The sequence below is a fragment of the Telmatherina bonti genome, assembly GCF_933228915.1.
Source record: "Telmatherina bonti genome assembly, chromosome: 1".
NCBI lineage: Eukaryota > Metazoa > Chordata > Actinopteri > Atheriniformes > Telmatherinidae > Telmatherina > Telmatherina bonti.
Genome location: NC_136619.1, coordinates 28643975 through 28669827, shown reverse-complemented (window position 1 = coordinate 28669827; position 25853 = coordinate 28643975). Strand labels below are relative to the sequence as shown.

The 25853-nt window shown below is 38.7% G+C and overlaps 1 protein-coding gene across 1 annotated transcript; it reads right to left on the bottom strand.

Moving 5' to 3' along the window:
• Positions 1 to 1808: 1808 nt before the first annotated feature.
• Positions 1809 to 25249, bottom strand: galns (galactosamine (N-acetyl)-6-sulfatase; the record flags this gene model as incomplete). The annotated part of the gene is made up of 13 exons (XM_079250646.1): positions 1809 to 1895; positions 3471 to 3588; positions 7057 to 7178; positions 12965 to 13067; positions 15597 to 15739; positions 18856 to 18959; positions 19069 to 19208; positions 19317 to 19444; positions 21052 to 21118; positions 21843 to 21986; positions 22869 to 22971; positions 23119 to 23193; positions 25126 to 25249. The coding sequence occupies 13 exons, from the start codon at positions 25247 to 25249 to the stop codon at positions 1809 to 1811; spliced, it is 1458 nt and encodes a 485-aa protein (XP_079106772.1).
• Positions 25250 to 25853: the final 604 nt, after the last annotated feature.

Below are 25853 nucleotides of genomic sequence, written 5' to 3'. Positions count from 1 at the left end.
CAGAGCTCTCGAGACCTCTCGCTCGCAACATCTGTACATGATCAATAAATCTGAAGAGAAAACAGTTGATTTATAGATTTATTTCTTATCGGATAAATTCCACGACAGAGATATTATATTGTGCTTTTGTTATTTTCTCTTTAAGGTCAGTCAGTTTTAACCTGAAGACTTTTTATTAAGCCGTAGAGTCTTGAGCAGGTCTACCATACTGTGCAGAAATCCCTTTCAGTAAAAGACAAAACAAGATGCTTTGTTCACGACTGCATTGCTTGTTAGTTAGGTTAAGAGCAGGATAGCCCATAATAATAGAAATAATTCAGATTATTATAATTAAAGGAACCATCTTATGCACAAAAATGAATTAATAATGAAAAATTTGAAAAGCAGACAGCCAATAAGTTTTGTTTTTCATCAACAATTGTATATTTGAGATGTTCCTGCGGTAGATGGTTTTAGTCATGCTGACAATGGGAAACACTTGCTTTCAGCCAAATCACAAAGTTTATCAGCATAACTGGCCATTTAACTATGCACAGTTGTCACATTTTGGGCTTTTACATCAACATGTAAACAGTGTGGGCAGACAAATGTTACACATTAGAAGTGATTTTACATAAAGAGACCATTACATTAACACGTCATTGGTTGGAGTGGCGCTAACCTGTCTCATCATGGTGTCAGCCCAGTTCATGTTGCTGCATTAGTGAGTAAAAAATACAACTCTATGTGTACAATTACACACTAATGTGTAGCATGCCAAGTTTGATTGGATGTACTGAGCTGCATCCCATCAGGAAGCTTCTGGTGGAATCGTATTTATCAAACTTCTTGGTAAAATTGGAGCTCACTTGAATGACCTATATGTTTACCACAGATCAAGCTGTATTTGCACACATATTTAAGGGCTAAGAGCCTTCAGACAGGCCTTTTCAAAATGTTGATATTCTGCTTTATCCATTCTGTGAACATGTTTAAGGCTACGGTTCTTTTGGAACTTGTGAATTTTGCATTTGTCTGCTTTATTTCCATCATGTTGGTAGTATAAACTATCATTAAGTAGCCTACTTGTTGAAAACAGGCTTAACTTGCAGTAAATGCATGTGAAATTATGATCAGCAGTTCATGAAAAATGTTTTTTGTAATAGTTATAGCCTTTTGTAAGTGATAACTCTTATTTACTGATTTCCTTGAACTACACTTCACTTGTTGGCTGATCTGATGAGAAGCTGTAGTAAATCACAAAGAGAAAGTTAAAAGGCCTTGGCGACTTGAAAGACAAAATCTGAACTTTTAGAACTTCTAAATCAATCATGTAAGTGGGTGGTATCTCATACACACCCACAGTATAAAATTAATTAAACAAATTCCTGTTTTTATTTCTTTTAAACATGTAATATGAAACCACTGAGTCCCACAAAAAACAGTTCAGAGGAATTCCTCAGAGCTTGTGGTTGCTCTGACATGCATGTGTAACAAACATAAACTAACGTGACTTCTGACAGTACCCAAAACATATTAAAGCTCAATTTGACAGCAGATGAAAAAAAGCTACACAATGGAACTTTCCAGTACTGTGGGTAAAATAAATACATAATGGATGGTATAACTTGTATTGATGATCCTTTAAAGATGCACCCATAACAGCATTTACTCAAAGACTGGGATTATACCATACCAGTACAATTCTCTTAGTTTGATTTTTAACAGCATATTTACACAATCTGACAAACATTTATGTTGATGTTCTATAGTAAGGCACAATTTCAAGTTTTGGTCCCTGATCTTGACGCAGATTTGTGCTTCTGCTCTCAATGTGGCCAGTCACACTTCCAGGGATTAGACTTGGGCCCTTTCAGACATTTTCCCAATTTTTCACAGCCAGCTGGAGCCCAGTTCTGTAAAATATCATAACATGAAATAAATTATTGTAGCCAGGGTTATGTGTTTCTACTTTGTTTGAATTTACATTCGTTTAGTTCAATATATTTATTTAATGTAATTTACTCTACAGTCATGTTTTCAGAATGATCTTTAGTCAGAAAATTTCAGAAAATAATTTAACTTTTAGAACAATGATTTATAAAAACAACATTTACAAAAGTTTAACATTTCTAAGAAATTAACTTTCATCAGCAGACAGTCCTGTGCAAAAGTCTAAAGTCAACAAGTTTTCCATATGGAAACATAACTAGAACTACAGTATGTAGATATGGCAAAAACAAAGTTGTTATTATTTTATTTGCATTGGCCAATTTGATCTTTGAGACATGGCTGCTTTAAGTCTTCTACATGTTTCTCCAGGCTCCTGGAAGGACATTTTAAACCTGGCTGCTTTTATTTCTGATCTCTGACAAGATGATCCCACACTGCTTCTGTAATGGGTTCTGGGAGGGATTCATCGCTTTAAAAAGACACATTGCCACAAATATTTTTTTTTTTTTAGTTCAGTGATTTGGATTACCTTCACCTTTTCTTTCTGTTTCAATTTCTTGAGAAATGCTTCTTTATATTCTTAATATCCTTCCATTTCTGGTGAGGCTTCAGCAGACGGTAAACAGCTTATCTGAAGGTCCAGATGCATCGTTCAGATTTTGTGTCAAATCTGGATTATTTTCCCTTATTTATTATTCTGATGACATCTGTTTAAGATACTGATAATCTGCCTCAGATAGTTTTATGGCCCTCTTTCACAGAACAGTGCTCAAACCCACTGTAACAGATAAGAAAAGTCTGGCTCCATTAGAAGCATAATATGAAGTAATGAGTCAGTGAAGACCTTTGGACAGAACTATAAAATAATGGCCTGCTTCATTTTAATATATATTTAAATAGCTTTATACCCACATACATATGATTGACGACTGATAAATTACAAGACAGTGTTGAAATATTCTTGTAATAGGACCCTCCTTAAACCTGCAGTTACGTAATTGACCACAAGGAGGCAGTGATTTACCACAGATAAATGTGGAGCTGTGCCACCATGCCAATAACCATATTTGGTGTCTGCCGAGGAGGAAACAGCTGCTTTAAATATTTTCTTCTCAAAAAACACATATGCAAAACAAAAAAAAAGTCTTGGCCAAGCTGTTACATTCTTCAAATATTATGAAGCAAGTTATTAAACAAACAATTCTGCAACCGTTTTTACATCTATAGGCATCTTTTTGATAAACTTTATCACCATCACTTATTGATTTAATAAACATGTGTGAAACCGACCGTAGCACACCTGGTAATTTAAAAAGGTCTGAAATTAAAGGCTGTAATCGTGCCTTATAATGCATAATAAGTGGTGTTGCGCTAAAAAAAAAAAAAAAAAAAAAAAAAATCCTGTCATTCCAACACATTTAGACCAGGTGGTGCAGCATACATCAAAGCTTAAACTCACATAAAAATAATGGATTTCACAATATTATTAAAAAAAATTTAAGAAAAGGTTAAATATTATTGTGTAACATAAATCTCACCATCACTGCCAGATCACACAGGTTGAGCTGCGGCATGCCAGGTACCAGAGTATCTCTATGATGCTGCACGACTGCAGAAATTCTGCGTTGAGCGTCCTGGTACTCTTTACTCAAAACGCTAAAAATACAAACACAATAAAGACAGACAATATATCCTCAGAAATTTGTTTTAAACGCTTAGTGAGGTTTCCAAACTATTCAACTTTTGTCTGAATATTTTTCACATGAGCAAGAAAACCTTTTTAGCAAGCTATCACAAAAATACAGAGAATTTAAATAATTTCATAAAACAACAAGAACATGAAGCCAAAATGATTTTCTAAAGGAATTATCTACCACACACATTTAGACAATACAGTTTTCCACCTGATTTGTAGCAATCCATTCAAGCAAGGCTGCTTTGTTTTAAAATTGTGTACGACAAATGAAGACACCTAAAACACACACAATGAAAAAGCTTAACTTGTGTGGGGACATGCTGAAGCATCAGAGAGCAGAAACATAAACACAGTCTGGCCACCTTTGGTAAAACACACCCGACAAAGTGAACTATGTCACCCCCATCACATCCCCTGTCTCTCAATTACTGCTGGTGGACACCAGTGAGCCTGAGCACCTCTGTGCATTATTATATTCAGAGTGTAAAACACAGGGGCCCTGAAGGCTTTCAAAGGAACGCTGCTCTCAATAGAACCTGTAGGGTTAATGGGCTGTGTATGTGTTGGGGGAAATGGGCGTCTGGTGGCGTGACACAGGGATAGACAAATATCAGCAGTGCAATTACACCCCTGATACATTCGCCGGCAGCACCTGTGCCAGCCTTCTATCCATCCCTCCATTGCAAAGCCAACCCTCTGATTGGCCTCTGGGGAACATGTGCATGTGTGTGAGGTGAAGTGTCAATTAGAGTAATAACCCCAGGCCTTGTCCAGCTCACCCCTACCCTCCCTCTTAGATCTCCCACAGGGCAGCAAGGCTTCCTCCATCAGCTCAGCACCTGCTCCTTTTCTTGATACTCACTCTTTACTTCCCCTACAATTACTTGACTGGTAGTGAGCTGACTACAATTAATCCATCTCCTTGTGTGCCACATTTATCATAATACATTGTGATCTGTACAAATACAGAGAGAGCGAGAGCTAGAGAGAGAGGGGGGAAAAAAGACTGGTTAAATATCAGACATTCAGATTAAATTGCCTCAGCTATCTACAGATCGCAAAGTCTGCTTTTTGCCTGGTCTGGATCAGCGTGAGGAATATTTCCTTCCCTTTCCTATCTGTGCCTACTACTGCTTGCTGCGATTCCTTTAGGGATGCAGAGTCTTAACAGGGGTAGATGTGAGGGATACTGGTCATACTGCTGTAAGTATTCGATATCTGCATGTGAGTGTGCAAACACAGCATGTGATGCACCTAGAAAGTTGCACGAAACACCAAGTTTTCTGCTGTTTTGTTTATGCACTGAAAATCTTACAGTGCAGACCTCTAAATCAAAAACTAATAATATCACTTGTTTATGCCCCCTCTGCAAACAACTAATGAAAAGCTCACAGTCAGCAATGCTCATTATCATGATTATAACCCTTAGCTTACTTGTGTAGAGGCAAAATCTGGAATAATAAGCAGGCTCTATGCAAATGGAGTCTTTTGATTTATAATGTATGGCACCCAGGGGGGATGGGGGCATTGCTCAGGTGTGTCACCACTCTGATTACTGATTCATAACACTATTGCTGGAACACACACACATTTCCAAACAAGCACACAGTAGCAGAAGGTGGGGGAATTGAGGAGACAATCAAATACATCTGTCCTGCCCACCCCTCCCCTTCACCATCTTCTCCACCCCGGTGGAAATTGAGCACTTCAGTGAGGACTATTGATTGGAGATGCAGGGAGCATGGTGGCAAGCAGCAGATGAGGCCAGACTGTGCAGGGCTGCCTGCAGTGTCAGGGCTGAGACTTCACTGTGGATGAGCAGGGGGCTCTGGGGACATGAGCTGAGGTGGGTGGTGAGAAAGTAGGATGTGTTAATCTCAGGGTATTAGATCACAGAAATAGGCAGCTAACTCACTGTGTTAGGTAGCCGCAGACATAGTTGGTAACTGTCACTCACCCTGAACAGATGGAGCACAGGGCTCCACTGTACCAGCTACATTAACCTATACAAAAAAAACTCATCTCTTAGACTGCTTAAAATATTAAACATTTCTTTCTGTACTAAACTGGTGACTGCTTGTTGTGGTCTTTGCTATATCACAGTCTGCGACAGTGGTGAAGGTATGTGTGCAGACAGCCCCTACATCATCTTAAGTGGCTCTTTAGGTGGTGACAGAGATTAATGATGGCTAGGCAACCAGTCCAGCTGGGGGACCTAAGAGTACACGGACAAAACGCACACGTGAACACACAGATAGGTTTAAACAGGGTGGAGGAGATCGTCCCCAAAGGTGGCAGAGGGACATCTGCTGAGAGAACCTGGGAAAAGTTAGACAAAGGTTTGGAGAAGACAGAGAACTTTAGGTGCAGAAAAGCACAGATATAAGAAGGAGAGAGCATAAACAATAAAGGGACATCCGGGTTGCAGGAGGCGGTAACCTTGGAGACAAACTCATGCACCTCTCACTGCAGGAGTAAAAAAAATAAGTGGTCTCTGTGTGTGTGTGTGTGTGTGTGTGTGTGTGTGTGTGTACATGTGCAGCACTCAGCACAACACATGGCTGCATATTGATTGGTTCTTGGCTATTTTTTTTTTGTATTCTTCCGAGTGAAAAGCACAGCTAAGAGGTGGGCAAATGAAAAACAACATGAATGTTTTATCATCCAATTTCACTGCAGAACTGAAAGGAGTTTGAGCTGGAAGCAAAAGAGGAGATGAAACCACAGCAAGAACGTGGAAAACAGCAGCAGAAGCCAGAAGAGAAAGGTCAATGTAGGAGGTTTTATGCCAGGGGGGAGCCAGAGAGCAAAACAACAGAATATTTTCTGTGATTATTTTAATGTACTAGTCATGGTGTCAAGCTATGCCATTTCTACCTACAAGATCTAATTAGGAGCCCATACTGAAGGTACATAGTAAAAAAGAAGCACCCTTGCATCCTTATTCAGTAACTGTCTCAGTTCATCCTTAACAGTTTGTGTTTCCTCCGGCATTACTCTCCCCCCACTGATCCTTAACTCTCCTTGGAGCTGAGGCAGAGACACACGAACCGCATTAAACAGCACTCGCTCTCAGTTCAGACCTAAACAATTCATCTTGCAATTTTAACTTGCAAGCGGTCCGCCAGAGAAGGGTTGAGGGCCAGATAGCGATCTTTAAGGAGCTGTTTGCAATCACAAAGAGGAGGGTGTAATGATGCACGCTCCGGCTGAGAGGATCAATCCACCACCTTCTTTTTCCACATTGATCTTGCACACATTTTGTACTATGGGCAAACAACCTTCCTAATCTCATGCCTTTCTTCTTTATTTCTACTCTTTTTTTCTGGCTGACTCCATTCTTATTCCTTACTCAACCCTATCCACAATAATCACAAATCCTATCCATAAATAAAATAGGCTAAAATATTACCTTCAACTCAACTGACCTGAGTGGGAACTTTTCACCAGGGTCTCGTCCCAGGTGGAAAATGATTGGCTGTTGAGTGTGCTCTCTCTGATCATGAGTAGTCACGCCTGGAACCTCTTGTCCTGGACAGAAGTTTATACCCTATATAGATGGGGGAAAAAACATATGACTTATTTTTAATGACTAAATGATACACTCTATTTAAACTCACTTTTCATCTTGTGAAAATAAAGATCAATCAACGGGTTTAAATGACGACATTCATGTGATGGATTAGTGGCTAAAATGGTCATTTCTCATATCTACAAGAAAATGAATTGCTGTGCTGACAAAACAGAAAAAGCTTATTCTTGTTGCCCTGCAGAACAAGACTTTTAATGATAGGTGACAATCTCTCCATCTTGCTTAACCACCTGTGCACAAACTCATGGGACAGGAGTTACTGTACATCCAGCTTTACACTCACAATTTTTTTTTACCTCTTAGTCAGTTAGTTTGCTGTATGTACATTTGATGCAGTGAAATGCCTTCACAGGCATCCTTGCAGACCTCTAGAAATATGCATGTTATACATACAAAAAACATGAAAACCATGAACATTTCATCAAACCTGGGTAATACTCGATTGAAATAAATTAAAATTGGTTAGTTTGCACTAAGTGACAAAATGTGGTCAACATTCTGCATTGAAAATCCCTGTGCATTTAAGAATCTATCACTACAGCGATATCATCTTTACATTATCTGAATAGCAATTTTGTCAGATGTGGTATGAGAGCAGGATTAAGTGTGGGAATGCTTTATGTAACTGTAAGCTGACATGTAGTTGTAATGGGGTGCTGTTCAATCACCATATCTGATATGTTTTGTTTTTCTTTTACAAAAGAAACACATAAATATGTGGATGACAGCAGCTATGTTGGAAATTATATTTGGCTCATGTGAAAAGAAAATGTAAAAATACATCTAAAAAAAATCCAAATAGATTGTAACTATGAAACTTGTGCAGCATACATATTTTAATCTGAATGCTGTTGAATGCAGGAGCATTATTATTCCCAAATGCATAATCTGAGGGTGTTAGTCAGACTTCGAGAGCTTTGAGATGATTTTAGTTGGACTTAAATATTAACCTGCATTTTAAAAGTCTAGTTTTGGTCTGATGAACAAATACTGGTGATTTCCAGTCTCATATTAATGATTAAGTAAATCCTATTCTGGGCTTTTTCAAAGCTAAATGCTGCTCCAACACACACATTAATGATTTTCCTTTTAATTCCCCTTGGCATGGTTATTTAAAGAGTAGAATAGATGTTAAAAACTGTCATAAGTCCCAGCAGAAATCATTCCACCAGTACAGCTTTAAAACCAGCAAACAAAAATGTAAAAAACAATTCATGTTGCATTCTAGAAATATAAACATTCATTAAAACTGACTGTAGCCATATTCAACACTGATGAAATTACTGTATAAAGGTGTAATACTGTAAGAATCGAGGAGATAAGAGATGCTTCTTCTCTCAATGTTTCTAAGTAATCAAGTTCTTACATTGCCTGATGCAGCATGTGTTCTTTAAAACACATGTTCTTTAAACCAGTCAGCCTGCAATTTAGGAACTTCAGGGTCGCCACGCTTTGCTTGTATTCTGGTCCAAGACTAATCTTTAACAGAAAAGAGCATTTCTGCCCTGATATGGCTACGTAACTTCCAGAAATGTAAAATGAAGGTCAGCCTACATTTACACAACAGCATCTCAGGTCAGTCCTGCAGGGAAGAGAAACACATATTTGTTTCGACTTTGTGTCCCACTAAGATGAAACCTAGGAACTAAAAAGTAAAGTGCAATTTTGCCATCTTCTGCTGTATTTAATTGTTTTAAATGAAATGCATGCAAACATAGACATTCCTGTGTTTACTATAAACTGCAATAGAGGTTATTTTTTTTAGATGTTTGCTTCCAGCTACCTGCTACTCTGGGCTGAATCGTGAATTGCTCATTGTGGCCTGGTCTATATGCATATTGTCTCCCAATCTGTTGTATTATTCATGCAGATTCTGCTGGTGCATCATGAAGGGTTTCAAGCCCCTCAAACAATAGAGGACTTTTGCTGTGTCGTCTTCACCTCTTTCCTCCTGCTCCAAGACTCCATTCTAAGCCGGCTGGCAGTGATCACAGCCTGATTGAGTCACGCCATCTCCTTCAGAACCCCCTGGAGATGTGCCTCCTTCTTCAGTGCACATACAATAACACACACTTTTTGATGAACGCAGCTAATATTGAAAAGCATTCATCTGTAAGGTACTGTAGCTGCCCCCCTCTGAGATCACTCATCTGGGCACCTCAAAATACATACAGAACAGAATGAAAGAAGAAGAGTGAGGATTGATACCCCCCATCCTGCACTGATCCAGACTTGTCCTGTCTTTTGAAGCACATGGCTTAGAAATGCAGAAAAGATTGAAAAAAAAAACCCCATCCTACAGGAGCAGCATGAAAGGCCCGCTGTGTGTATCTCTCTGACTCTGTCTCTTGTGTCCAAGATATTACAGCAAGAACTCCATATCTCCCATGACATTAACAGTATGGATTCAGCAAGGCAGCTTTCAAACTGGAGCACAGCAGTGGTGACAAGATAAGATGTAGGACCATCCAGGGATGGGTGGAATTTGGAAAAAGCTATATTTCGTCTACCTCAGATGAAAAGAAAGATCCATGATTTTAAAGCAGTATTTTGTGCAGACTGTGGCTGTAAAATATTAAAATAATGGTTATTTATATTACCAATACGATGACATAAAGTAATTTTACCAGCATAAATAATAAATTCTATTTAATATTTTTCTTAAAAAAAAGATTTTTTGAATTGCAGAACTTTCCTTTTTCTTTCTTCCATCCCAATTAGTTATATCACAACTCTTCAAATTTATCTTGTGGCTACTGTAGTAAAGAATTATGAGGATACACTGCCTGGCTTTATAAGCCAGATGAATTAGTTCCAAATCAGTGAACGGTGAAATGGAGCTACAACAGTAAAAGTACTATTCCTGTAAAATGGGAAAATGATTAATAATAGTCTGAAATTCCTAAAAAGAGAGGAGGAATATTTTTCACATCACACGTGTTGTGGTTTTTATGACCTGAACCGGCTCCTCGAGGAAGCCAATCCTGTTATCTCTAGTCACTTCAACAGAAACTTTTACTTTTCAGACAACTGTTCTAAAGATGGTGAGGTGAAAGAAAACATATATTATTATGCACAATATATGTCAAACATAAAATTGATTAAATTATCTTTGTAATTTCACTTATTTAAAATTCAAAGTTATGGTGTTTTGATGGTGTTATTTTTGTGAGAAAAGACTCTGACTACTATCTATACCAGTGTGGGTGACTTGCTAAAAGCTGACTGGTACCACAGGATCTCTACAGTGCAGATATAGAAATATATAATGGCCATAACTGAGGTTGTTTTTAGCAAACATTTTCTTTGCTTTAACATCATGAGTTCTGCTTAAGTCAAGGCATAGGGAGTGCCACACTATGAACTGCAAGTTTTTTTCTTGACAACTTTTGCAAAAAAAAAAAAAAAAGAATACTGAAAATTTACATCCACCATAGGACTACCAGGAGTCTCAGGACCAAGTTATTTTTCACTTTTGACTCACTGCCTTATGAACATTTCACAAGGTTAAAAAAACACTGATGTCCTAAATCTTCCTCTGCAGCATGGGTTACTCAGCAGCCAGAGTCATGACAAATTATATTTTACATTATTACGGCACAACACTACCTGAACAGAACTATTTAAGCCTGTTAAATTTCTCATTTCCCTCAGAGTTAAGCTGCATGAACAGAGCCAAGACAGTGCCAACTACTAATCTGTAATTTTATTCTTCTTCCCATGCAGAAATCTTCCCTTGTCTATTTTTTTTAACAACAGCAAATAAAGTGAAATTATACTCAGATGAACCACAACAGTAAAACTGATGATAGGTGACATGAACACCATTGATTAAGTCATTGCATTGCTATGGAGAGGAACAGCTCAAAGAAAAAAAAAGAAAGCATAAAGGTGTTGAGCCAGATTTTAAGACGATTGAGAATCTGTAGGACGGCAACAAGTTCACACCATAGAGGCACAGCATCCATCGGCTTCATTCAGAACATGCCATGATAGAGCACAAGTCAACACACTTAAATCATTTACACACCAGTGGTTTGATACTTTAACAAAACTGAAATTTAAAAGAGACCTATAAAGCAATGAGTGAATCTGAAGCAGGAGGAGAGCATATGTAATGTTAGATGAAATTTTGTTTTGGCCTTGATCACAGACAGCTGCGCCGTTATCAGCTCCATGTCACACACTGCCACAGAATACGATTTTATCTGAGGTGGTGGTCTCACACCTGATTTTGACACACCTGTTTTTAATTTGCTGTTGCTTTGAAGTGGCTCTCTTTAACCTCCTACAGAAGTTAGTTTAGGTACATGTGATGTTTATAGACCGAAGTGTTTGTCGATTTGGCCTCTATTGGCTAATATGCTTTAGTCACTGCATGAGATGAAACAAGGTCGCAGCCTGCAGATTGAAAAGAAACCTTGCAAATATGGATATGTATGAGACGGACTGCTTAGACCATCTTGCAATGGAGTGCATTACTTTATTAGCATTAGAGTTGTTTTTAAATATCATTATTTCTACTAATGTATGATTGCATTAAGGTGATGTGTACTCTGAAGTTTAAGATTACCGTATTAAAAAAAAACTGTTTAATTTATTATGGTATAAGCAACTCCTGCGGTGCAAATGGTAAAATAAATGTACCTTCTGAGTAGAAAGTTGCTTCACTTAAACCCACAAATAACTTAAAATGAAATGAAAATGAAAAAATGATTATAGGAAAAATAAATAATATAATATGATACACATAAAAAAAGATTATTTTACTAAATGCATGAAATTTAAAGCATATTTCTCTCTGAAGCTGATATGTTTTAAAAATCTCACTGCGAGAGGAAAGATATTTTGTTTAGAAAACTTAAGTAAATGAAATGCATTGTTAGAAGTCACATAAAACAGTTTAAGGTTTCAGAAATAATGACACGAAGCACACTGAAGATTTAACTTTCCGGTGTAGAAATTCAACAGTAGCTCCTTGCAGCACACACAAATATGCACCTCAGCATGGAGAACCAAATGTGTGTGTGTGTGTGTGTGTGCATGTTTTCTCCTATGCTTTCTTTCTCTCTACCTTGTTCACACACATACACACCGATCGATAGGCAACTCACAGGCAATCAGATGCCATTATTTGTGAAGTTCCACTTCAGTTCACCTGAGTTGATAAAGGAGGCCACTATTGATTCAGCTGCCTTGAAGGAGAGAGCAATTTAAGCGACCGATGGGGCATAAAACAAACTGGATCACAGGAAAAGCACAGCCATGGAAGGGAGGACAGGAGGACATGTTTTTATGGACAGAGATACAGAAAGAAGGGGGAAAAAAACACACCATACGCTCTTGCTTCTCAGGTATCACATTTCATGTTTCTCCTGATACGTTTAATCTATGCTGAGTTGATGTAATTATTGCCAAGCTCCGTGATGCCAAAAGAACAAGCAGGGGATGGCGATATGCAAATGGGGGAGAAAATTTCCACTGGAGTTTGAACAAACAAGTCAACTGGTTGATGAATGATGCAAGTTCGCTCATGTGGGGGTTCTTCATTAATATTCATTACACTCTGATGTACACAGCAGTCAACTGATGAGCCATTTTGAAGATAACACCAGCAACAACCAAAGTGTTTGTGGGTGTGCGTCAGATTAAGAAAGACAAAAGGGTAGGCTGTAGCAGTGCAAAAAAATAGAACTGAGGAGACAGACATGGGACATAGCTGAGGTATCAAAAGGGAGCCTTACACTTTTTAACTCCTCCCATGAGTTGCTCCAGGTCCAGTAGTGTGCCTTGTACTGTCCCAGCCTCACTGCCATCAGCTCATTCCCACGGTAGTAGAATATCGGTCTGGCAAGGCAGTGAAGGAGGAGAAATAATAATCATATTTCATTTCCAGCAAAGTGGACGTTTAAGAAAGATTCTGTCTTGTGCCATGCAGACATTTGAAGCCTGCTTTTACTGTTTTATTTTATGTTTTAAACTTACTTTTTTATGATTTGTTTCATACAAAAACTACACCAACTAGTAACTGTACTTAAAAAAATACTACAAATCATGGTTAGGTTAAGTTGGACTGTTTAGCTGTATTTATTTTTACATTATAAGTTTGGCTATAAATATGAAAACTGGGCAAAATGAAAGTTCAAACTACTTTAACTCTACTGGACAGAAAGATGATACTTTGGAGCTTGTACAGTATACACTGGCCAATTTAAATCAAGCTGAGCACATACATGTAGAAGGTACCTGACCTGTTATCACATGATCTAGGTGTATTGATTTGGTTTTGAGTCATGGTTTGGTCAGAATAACACATTTACACAAATTTTAAGTCTAGTTTTGGTTTGACTGCCGATACATGATTTTTTTCAGCGTCCTGTAAGCAATTGATTATAATCCATCCAACATGTATTAGAAGACATATTTCTCAAAACCTTTAACTGCCCAAAAAACCTCTTATTAAACACAAACTGCAGACAGAGTTGTAGTTGTTTCCTTAATTTATGCATTTCACATACAACCCTAATTCCAATTAAGTTGTTTAACATGTAAATAATATTAAAATAGAACTATTTACCAATCATTATTAACCTTTATTAAGCTGAATAAACAACAGACATAAGATATTTAGTGTTCAAATTCATAAACTTTATTACTTTTTGCCATTATTAAAAAAAAACGCCTGTTTTGAACATTTCACAGGTAAACTGGTTAACTGGAAACAGGTCAGAGTCATGATTGGGTATACTGGAAAAGGAGCATCCAGGAAAGGATCAGTCGTTTGCATGCAAGGATGGGGCGAGGTTCACCACTTTGTGAACAACTGAGTGAGCAAAAAGTCCAACAGTTTAAGAACAATTTTTTTTCAACATACAATTGCAAGGAATTAAGGGATTTCATCATCTTCAGATTAACTTTATCATGACATTCAAATTCAGAGAATCTGGAGAAATATCTGAACGCAATGCCAATGCCAAAAACCAGCATTGAATGCCTGTGATCTTTGATAACCTCAGGTGGCACTGCATTAAAAACCAACATCATTGTGTAAAGGATGGATGTGCCCACATGGGTAAAGGAACACTTCTGAAAACCATGATTAGTTCACACAGTTCGTCACTACATCCATAAATGCAAGTTAAAACATGCAAAGTGGAAGTCATATATTAACAACACCCTGAAACATACCCAGCTTTTCTTCGAGCCATCTTATCTAAGATGGACTGATGCAAAGTGGAAAAGTGTGTTGTGGTCTGATGTGTCCATATTTCAAATAGTTTTTGGAAATCACAGATGTCTTGTCATTCAGCCTGAGAAAAGACTCTCCAGGTTGTTATCAGTGCAAAGCTCAAGCAACATTTTTTTCAGTGACATCCCTGCTGATTTGAACAAGACAATGCTAATAAAAATTCTGGGTGAGTTACAACAACATTGCTTCGTTGTCAGAGTGAAAGTACAGCACTGGCCTGCCTGCAGTCCAGACATGTCCTCCCACTGAAAATGTGTGTCACATTATGAAGCACAAAATGCAACAGAGACCACAGACTTTTGAGCAACTAAAGTTGTACATGAAGCAAGAATGGGAAAGAATTCCATGTACAAAGCTTAACAAATCAGTGTCCTGAGTTTTCTAACGCTTATTGAGTATTTAAAGGAGGGGTGATATAACAGTGGAAGACATGCCCCTGTCCCAGTCTTTTTTCAACGTGTTGCAGGCATCACATTTAAAAAGAGCGAGTATTTGCAAAATGTTATTAGTTAAGATATTAAATATCTTGTCTCTGTAGTATAATCAATTGAATAAAGGTTCAAAAGAATTTGCAAATCATTGTATTTTGTTTTTATTTTACATTTGACGCAACGTCCCAACTTCAGAATTGAACTGGGGTTATATTACAACTCTGACCACCCATCTAATATTTCAAATGATGACATTTTAACATGCATAAACAACAGAACAACACAAACAACCAGGCTCAGCTGGCATTGTTATTATCTGGTGCTTGCCAACAAAGTCTCCCCCTAAGGCCTGGCTCCAGAAGTGGATCCCAGTGTCCCTCGCCAAGGCAGTGTAACAGTTTTATTTATCCTTTTAACATGAAGTGTTAATTGATTGACATTTGAGTGGAACCCCACCCCCAATGTCTTTCTTGATGTAGACTGTAGGAGCTCCAGATAACATAGCCCTGAGAATCACTAATAGACCTGCTGCTCTTCCACAAGGAGAGCAGCCAGGTGAGGAGGGCTGGGCAGCCGATAAGGATGCCTCCCGGGCTTCACTAGGCATGCCAAACTAAGCAGCGGCTGGTGATCCCACAGGAGGAGCTAGATGAAGTTTATTTATGAAAGGCAGCTAAAACTGGTGTTTAAGCTCACCTGTTCTGGAATGTGTGTGAGTGGCCAATCAAGACTGGACTTAAGTCCACTCCATCCAGGGTTCTGTCATTAGGAGGGCTGATCCCAGCCAAGGCCAGACTGGTGGTGAACAGATCCATGACACTGGCAAGCTGGAAACTCACCTAAAAAAAAGGAGATGAGAAAAAAAAACAAAAAAACACATAACATGGGCATAAGGTACCATTTCATGAAACAAAAACATCTAGTCACTGTCTGTTCACTTCACAAAAATATCCTATCCATAACTGACAACATGCACAAAGATGGTCTAGTTCAGGGGTATCCAAAGTCCAACACACCCTGCTTCCATTAAATAGATCCAACAGCCAATGAAGTTCTGCACAAAGACTGATTCTTTTGAGTCAAGTATGTTGAAGCAGGGACACATGAAAGAAAACCTGCAGGATTGTGGCTCTCGAGAACCTCTTACTACAGGGTTACCACTTGATGGCTTAACTCCTTATTAATTAGGGTAACATGGCATCAATGCATGTGAATGACAGGATGCTTACATGTGCATTTTGACTGTAACACATGATGGAGAAGAGATTCATTTCTTCAGTCTACTCGCTAATCTCTGCATGCAGGTATTTATCAAAACTTCAAAATGCTTTTCCTTCCTAAATGAGTTTTTTCTTCCTTGTTTTCCCCTCCTTTTGGAGGCAGAAAGGGGAAAAGGAGGAGAGGAAGTAGGAATAGGACACGGCCCTGGCAAGCAGACCGCTGAGGCTGGAGCAAGCTGGTGTTTTATCTCCTTCTCCCAGTCGCCGTGAAAAGCTTTATTTTATTTATAAACTTTGAACTATTTTCAGATAAAATGCCATTTTTTCGCTGTCATCCTTGATCTTCCGTTCCATTCTCTCCTGAGCGAGCCTTAGAGGGAGACGGCACACTCACAATCAGATAGCACTATCAGGCCTCTGCAGCTGCACCACCATGTGCCGCTGTGCTCCTATCGGCGGCCGGCACACACACAGATGCACACACACTCTCCTAAGCACTGAAATGAATTCCCTTTTCTTCTGTATCCACAGAACTAGCCACAGAAAGCCTCTGCAATGCGTTGCATGATCTATCTGCACATCCAGACGCTCTTTCTCTCTCATACACACAAACACTAACAGATTCAGCCCTTTACACCATTTTTCTTTTCTTTTTTTTTTTTTTTTTTTAAACTCCCCTTCAGACAGGCACAGACCATTAAAGAAGACAGGACAAAAGCAAAAGCGGAAATGCAGCGCTGACATTTAGGTGGTAATAACTTGCATGACCAAAAACCACAACTTTCAAACTCTGATTGCCCTGGCAGACGACTTTATCGCATGACTTGCCTTCTTTTTATGTTCCTCCTATATTAGCTCTGCCCTCTTCTGCAGTCTGCACTGAACTTATTTCTTTCATTGTGCTTTGTTCTTTCCCTTTTTTGTCTGAGTCATCATGCTCTATAGCTTTCTCTCATTTCTTTCCGAGCTGCGGTGTCGGTTATCTAAGGAAGAAAAGCTTCCATCCCCATCTCTTCGACTCTGTCCGTGTGTCTGCTGCTGATAACCCAACAAAAAGGATTGTGATGCTCAACAATGTTGTGGGCCTGACAGCCCACCCACCTCCCCAGCTTTGTTCCTGCAACCACCACCACCCATCATCCCGCCCCCCTCCACATCCGCCTCAGGCACTAGCAGAATGCTGAATCTGCATCTGTTTTAGACTGGCCATGCTCTGCCATTCCAGTACACCTCCTTCTATCCCCCTAAGTATCTAATTGTCAACCCTCACACAAGTCTCAGACTCAGAGACAGAGGATTTGCCCCCTCAGCTTGTTACTGAGATGAAACTGTGTTTAGCTTGTACGATAAACCTGTTGAAATCCTCTTTTCACAACGGCTTGTATGGATATTTGGCTCCACCATTTGGACCCAAGAGCTTAAAGAACTTTTGAATGCACTGATCAACAGAGATTTCAAAAGGCTCAAATAAGAAAGGGGCAGACGTTGTGTCTAGATTTCCCTCTTTTCCAAGCAAAATACAGTGATAAATCCAGATCTATAGAGTACAGTAGTTTCAACAAAGCAGCCTTGACCTGACAGACCTTTTTTTTTCCAGAGCCAAGACACAACTGCATTTGCAAAACCCATGCACCATTTATGTGGTAGAAATAGACACAAGGTTATTCGTCATACAAGCAACAAAATTATTCACACAAATTCACACACATGCTTCCACAGGCACATAATTCAGGTGTAGCAAAACTCTGCAAACCCCAACACATTCCTTTCTTGTGCACTGCTCCTTTTTCTCATTCTTACACAAGCCACCTTTTTAACTTCTTTCCTTGCTTCCTTCCCTGAAACCCCCCCCCCTTCCTCGACCCCCTCCTGTTCCTTTATCCTGAGCGCCTGGCATATTCAGATACTGAAGTCCTCATTACGGCTCAATCCAACCTCAGCAAACACACAAACAGATTAGCCGCTTAAGACGCTCCCAATCCCCTTCTCCCTCGCTACTCTGCTGCGCTATCAGGCCCTAGCACAACCCTGTGAGATGAGCCAGGGGCAAGGCTTACTGCAGACTGCAGCCTCCGCTCGCTCCTCCACAAAATCCCTCTGCGTCACAGCCCCGTGTCACAGCTGCCCTTAATACAATTAAAAGTCATTTGCAGAACGCACAGGCTTAGGGGATCACAGTGTGGGTGGGTGGGGGGGTAAATTGGGGAATGGGAAGGAAAAAAATAAAGAGTTGGGGCATTAATTCTAACCAAAAAAATATTTGAGGAAACAGTGGGAAAAGCGCAGACATGCTTTGTGACTAAAATCACATAGTTCTATCAGTAAAGTTTAGGAAATTCAGTCGCTGGATAAAAGCTGAACATAATCAAGATTAATTGAGCCAGCAGATCACAGTTTGCCCATGTAAAGAGAGTAATAAAACATAAACTAAACAAAAAAAAAAAAATCACAATAATTTGAAGGAAAGGATTAGTGATGTAATTATTCCTTTACTCTCAACCTGATTTACAATACAGTGTCATGCCTGGAGCTTTACAGTTAGCATTTCTGCTTCTGGTGCAATCTGACAAAGGCAGAACATGACGGAAGAACAATAAAACAATATTTTTACAGTCTCACTCCAAGACTAGGCTATTCTCAGGAAATAATGTAATGGATTTAGGGAATGATAATCTTGTAGTTTTTTTTTGTCAGCTTAATTTGGTAGAAGTGCTAAAAGACACAGCTGTTCTTACAGTGCCTTCTTTGATGTGTCCAGGCCACCAAGCAATGGCAGGCTCCCTCATGCCCCCCTCAAAAGTGGTCTCCTTCCCACAGAGGAAAGGCCCGTTGCTGCCAGCTGAGGAGTCAGTAACAGAAACGCATGTATCACAGGGCATACAGAAACAAGACAGAAAGTGTATTGGTAAGTGAAATGTATGAGTCATCTACAAATGTTTAGTTCCTGCCTTCATTTGGACCAGATGTCAGAGCTGCTCCGTTGTCTGAGGTAAAGAAGACAAAAGTGTTATTTTCAATGGCCAAACTCCGCAGCCAGGACAAGATCTGACCAACGCTGTTGTCCAGCTCCATCACTGCATCTCCATAACTGCAACACACACAGTCACAGTTTACAATGTGATATCAACAACACAACCTTGTGATTGTGCAGGATCGTGCATCAATAACACAATGAGAGAGGGGATGTATGATGTACCGGCCTCGTTGACTCTTCCCTAAGAAGCGTTTGGAGGCATAGACAGGGGCATGGGTGGCGTCGGCTGCCCAGTACAGAAAGAATGGCTGCCGGGCTTTTGTCTGGCGCAGTATGAAGTCAAGGCCTTCCTGAAGGTGGGAGAAACTGTTACGTCACTCAAGGTGCATAAAGTTTAACATGGCTTTTTGTAAGTGTTGCTGTCAAACTTGTGACAAGTTTGGATGTGTAACATGCTTATGTTTGTCCAGCAATTTTCTTTTGGTTGGAGATGACATTTTGTGCCATTGTTTACTTTCCTTGGTAAAGACAAAGCCTTTTTTGCACACATAACCACAATTTCAATAGTTTGCAAGTTTTTTGTTTTTTTTACATTGTTGCCTGAGGAGCTTTTAGACTGTTCCTCTCTTGCAACAATACTCAGGCCTTTGAGGCTGAAAGACTTTATTTGTGTTAAGTCTTAGAAAACTCTGATAAAGGTGTCCAAAGTTGTATCTTTCAGGGTTGCATTCCTGCAAATTTTGGATGTGTCCTGGTGCAGCACACCTAAATCATATAGATGGGTTGACATGTTTAGGCAGAACACAACAACAACCTGTTGAGGATGTTGAGGTATGTTCTGGTGGACTGGATCTGGACACCCTTAGTCTACGACTCTGGATGTTATTAATCATATCAGTGACTTAATGGTTCCATGACAAAGATAATTTATGCAGACTGTAGTTTTCCTTCAAATCCTTAAAGGTGGAGTATGTAAGATTTTCAATATTTTCAAAATAAATTAAAAGAATAACTACGATCATAATTAGATAGTTTTTTTTAAACATGTAGGTTCCAGTCTGTCCATATTTGATGTGTTATTAAATTACACGTTTAATTAATGACAAAGACCCTCTTAAATGTTTGCTTACCAGTAAAAAAAAAGTGCTCTTTGTCATTTGTCATTAATTAAACTTGTAATTTAATAACGCATCAAATATGGACAGAATGGAACCTACATGTTAAAAAAAAACTATTAAATTATGATTGTAGTTATTATATTAGTTAATTTATTTTGAAAATATTGAAAATCTTACATACTCCACCTTTAAGGTAAGCCTCTTTCCACAGAAATAAAGTCAAAATAGCTTCTGATTATTATTTCAGCTTCTGGGACAGAACACTAACCTCAAATAAATTATGTCAGGAGAGAACAGGACTGCATTGAGATAATGGAGGAAAACATCAGGAAGTCAATGGAAAAGCTTGACCCTAAAACTAGTTACTAAAACAAAGATCATTAGCATACAGCTAAAGTCTTCAGAAAATATTAACAGTCTTTGTTTCACATGTTTAAGTCTTTTCCAATAAAATCAAACCATTTACACAAATAAAATTTAGGACAAAACAGTATTTGGCTCAGGTATCAATAACTGTGTGCCTAAGTGTAGAACTTGAAACAGATTTAAATCATGATAAACTTCCTACAGGAGGATGTTAATGACAAATTGTCATATCAGACTGAACTAATTTGACCTGTTTACTGTATGTTTAAAAGAAAACTGTGCACACGTTGAAATAAAAAAAAAAAAAGACTTGGTCCAACTTATAATTAACTTGCAAAAATCTTTCACAAATGTATTTATTTTTAGGTTGTGTGTACCACCGTTGAACAGTCAACAGGCAGCTAAAGTTTGACGTCCATCAGGATGACAAGCTTTTAGCGTTAGCTGGAAACGAGAGGCTGTCCTTCACTTACCATCAAGTACAGCTGTGTGAGGTTTGACTCTCCGGTGCTTCTGTCAATCTTAAACTCCTCATAGTATCTGGAAAACAGATGTTGACATGACACTATCATGCCATCTAAAATCACTGTTCAGACCACACAAAATCCGCTCTCTTCTTTTTTTTAACTCCATAAAATGATTCCTACTTGATGATCAGGACTTCCAGTTGACTGAAACTCGTGCAGACAATTTCATTAAGACAAAGGAAGTAAATTTCCTGCTTGTTGACTGTGTTTTGAGGAAATGTAGGTGAAAGACATATGTGGGAAGTCTCTGCAAAGCTGAGCAGAGGGAACTGTTATGAGGTGCTGCTGAAGCGTGGAAGCGGTGAGTAGAGAAGCAGTGACAGAAATTTCTTTCTTACGCTTCACTTCCTCCAGGTGTCCTCACATGCAGTCAACGCAACCTGCCATCTCTTGAGGACATGTGTGTCTCTTTGCATGCGTGCATATGTGTCTGAGTGTGTGTGTGTGTGTGTCCAGGGCTCAGGTATGCAGTGCTGATTAAACCCACGGCTAAGCGAAAAACACGCCCGGCTGCCAGTTCCAATGACCCTGAATACACATATGGCTGTTTTGGGAAAAACAAATAGGCGGAAAATGGAATACACAAGCCCAGCTGGTACAGAGTAGGAAGATGGGGGGGGCATTCAACTCATCCGAAGGAGCAGACAGACAGACTAATACAACTGAGTCATGGGGAAGATTTTTATAGCATCCTGGTTTCTGTTTCTGTGTGATGAGTGTCATGAGTGTGCTGATACCTCCCAAACATTTCTGAGTTGTTGTAGACAGGGATGTTGGGTCTGATGCTGTTGTTATAAGGGCCAAAGTGGCAGTTTGGGGCGCCAAACCATTCATCAAAACCACGCACCAAAGGAAGGTACTGAGGTCTGTGGCCCAGATGCCTGTTGTATTACAAAAAAAAAAAAAAAGAGCCCTCAATGCCACACAATCAATATATCGATGAGACCCCCACCTGCCCAAAAGGTCTTTTTTTGTTTATTTATTTTTTTTACACATAAAAGTTAATATAGACAGGTTTTTCAAAGGGCAACATAGTTATTCTTACTATCTATCCATTCATCCATCCATCCATTTTCTTAACCACTAACGCCTATTAAGAGTCACAGGAAAACTGGAGCATATCCCAGAAATCACTGGACGAGAAGCCTTATTCTTACTAATCATGACTTATCGGATAGTTTCACTGGTTTCATATAAGTGAAATTAAGTCTGCATAATCATCTTTACTCACATGTGAAAAAAGCCTTAGAGAAATGTCAACATAGTCTCACTCACTTCTTGACCATCTTTGATTCTCCTGTCCTCTCATACCCTGTACCTAACCCTAACCCTCTAACTGCTGTGAGCCTGTCATATCTACCATGTGTATGTTTCATAGAAAAACTCTAAAGCGCAGATTGAATAAATGGCTGATATTCTGTATAATTGTCTGATAAATGATTAAATTTATAGGCTTTGTCCATAGCAAGGTAATAAGAAGAAACAAAAAGACAATTAAATCATAAATAACCATTTCTTTTATGACATTCTTCCACTAAAAGTTCATGATCACCCATCTATAAGTAAAGAATAAGGCAGAGCTTTGAAGTTTGACAGCAACTTATTGCCTATCACTGTTATTATGGACTGGCTAAACACACAAGCATCATTTAAACATTTACAGTTATGTATTGCTAGTTTGACTTTATTAAATCATTTGAACATCCTCTCCCCTGCTGACTATAAACCTCTGAAAAACTATAAATCCAAATTGCAACGCTCACCACTTGCCAACTATCTTGCTCACATAACCCTTTTTCTTCAGCATTTCAGGCAGCAAAATCTCATCCTTGGAAATTCCTCCTACTATCTCCTGGGGGGTATATGCTGCAAAATAAACAAAAAAAGAAATAAATAAACAATTACAAACATTTCAATATATCCATCTTAAATTTTAAACAGTTTTGAGTCAATTGCAGGATAGCGTTGGTAGCTGTATGATCTGTAAAGTAAGAACCATGAATGCAAGTGTACCATTTCTGGCGTGAGCATTAGTGGTGTAGAAACCATTTCTGACAGGAAGTCTCCCAGTGAGAAGCGCAGCTCTGGCTGTGGACGGAATAAAATGACACAAGAATTTAATACTGTCTTCTTAAATGTTCATCGGAAAATTCTAAATAAACTCACTGAGTAGAATCTCCTCTTCATCTTCTATCAGTAAGTAAACAGCATTGGAGATTACAATTTTTCCTCTTTACAAATCATATAACATTAGACTCACTTGGCTGAGTTCTAAATAACCAAATTCAGCAGGATAGAAATTTCCAGACACACGTCTGAATGTTAATACGCGGCCATATTAAACTTAGGAGAAAAACACATCTTAAGTTTTTTAAGATGTTTTTTATTAATATTTCTTAAGATATTTTTGTTTTGCAAAAGACTTTAAAATAATTTCAACACAATGATGTCAATTGAAAAGTATGCTCTCTTAAATTCTAAATTTCTAATAAATCAGGACACAATAAAAGGTCATCTGGTCTCGATGGCTTCAATATTAAGTAAACAAATATGGCTTTAGATAAATAACAGCTTGTGGGCACAGTGTGGTAATAATATAAACTTGGCCAACATGTAGAAGAGAGTGAAAGGAAATTAAGTCTGTTCTTTTGATGTGTATATCATAGATTTTAGGGTTGTTTTCTGCAAAAGCCTTTCCCTAAAACAATGCCAACAAGTTTGTGCACATATTACAACAGTATATTTAGTATGAGGTGGCTTTACTGGCCTATCTCCATTTCATTTGTGTCTCCCAGAGAAACCTATGGCATTCATTGTTTCAGTATGAAATTAAAAAAAAAAAAAAGACTGAAACATTCAACATTAGAAAACCTATCTAGTGGAAATGAGAAAGCATTTCATTTCCAAATCGGAAGCAACACGGTGATGAAACTCAATAATAAACATGCTCCTCCCTCAAGTTTTAGAAAAATGTAGCAGAGTTTAAGTCAAAACAACTAGCGTAAAAAACAACATTTTTCTTGATTTTTAAATGCTTTGCTTGTGTACTAGTTTAAATGCAGGGTTCCATTCATCCATTCATCCATCTTCTTAACCACTTAGTCCAATTCAGGGTCGTGGGAAGTTGGAGCTTATCCCAGCAGTCATTGGTTAAAAAACAGGGTACACACTGGACAAGTCACCTGTAAATATTGGGGTTTGAAAATCATTACACTCTAGAACAGGGGAGCTCAAGTTTACCATTGATAGATACAACCCTTCTCCAACACACTTGAATCAAATGAATAGCTTGTTAGCAGGTCTCTGCGGAGCTGCATGACATACAGATGAGGGAGTTCAGACATTCGATTCAGATGTGATAGAGAGATGCATCTAGAACAGAGATGTCCAAAGTCACTCCTCAAGGGCCACTGTCCAGCAGGTTTTTTATGTATCCCTGTTTCCACACACCTGGCTTCCATTAAATGGATCCAACAGCCAATGAAGTTCTGCACACTGACTGATTGTTTGGAGTCATCAGGTGTTTTGGAGCAGGGATGCACAGAAAACCTGCTGGATTGTGGCCCTTGAGGACCGGAACTAGAAGTTGCAGAATGGTAAATCTCGAGGACCACACTTGGGCACCCCGGCTCTACATTAATTATGTCTTCCAAGTTCTGCTTTTTTTTTTTAAATGAAGACTCAAATCAGCTGTTATGAGTGACTCGTCAGCTCAGGTGTCCACAATATGAAACTGTGCCTCAACATGTCCACCAATAAGGAGAAGAAAAGAGTTTTATGACTTGACTATCCAGCATGTTTTAGAATTTTTCTGTAGTATTTTGAGATCCTTTTATGATCAGATAGAGGATAAACCCTATTGTGAGTCTATAGTAGCCTCCTTCACAACAGTTGTTGTGATCTTAAAACATAAGTAGGCTGTTGTTTCAACACTATATTAATGAAGCAATCACAAGATAAGCACATGTTCAGAAATTTGTTGTCTCAGGTTCTATTTCGTAACATTTTCTGCATACTCACATGGGGAACAAAGTGGGTTGGCAGTGTAGAAGTTTGGAAATAACATGCCCTGAGCTGCCATCGCATCCAGATTGGGGGTCTCTCTAGAGGGCTGGCCAAAGACCCCCAAGTCCCCCCAACCCATCTGAAAAACCAGATGAAATAATTCAGATCAACCTGGCAGCAACCACTCAGGGAGCAGATCTGAACACATCACTGCATAGATGCGATATTCCCAGATGTGAAGAACTGAAAAGAGGCAAGTAACTTACGTCATCCATAAGCATGATGATAATGTTTGGAGATGAAAAATTTGACGACTTTTCTTTCAAAGCAGAGCATATTACTATTCGAGAGACAATTACTATTAGAGCGCACACTTGCATTGCTGGGCTGCTGTACTCATACGAGCACTAACTTCAAGTAAGAGTTTGTTTGGCTTCTTCAGCGTATGACTTGCGTTGCCAGCGAGGACTATTTAAGAAAGTCTGCTAAATTTAACTTTAGTTTCTTTTACTGTCATCTCATCATCAAATATATAGCATATACAAGGTCCGATATTTGAAGGTATAACTTCCTTGTTTTGTGTTGTGTTCACTGACTGCAGATAAATTGTGCATATTTGTCTTTGAATTCAAAATCAGCCAAACATTTTTTAACGTTAATTTAGCAAATCGTATTTTTGTAGATAAAATAATATTTATATTATTGGAACATTTTATGAATGATAAAGGTAAAATTAATATATT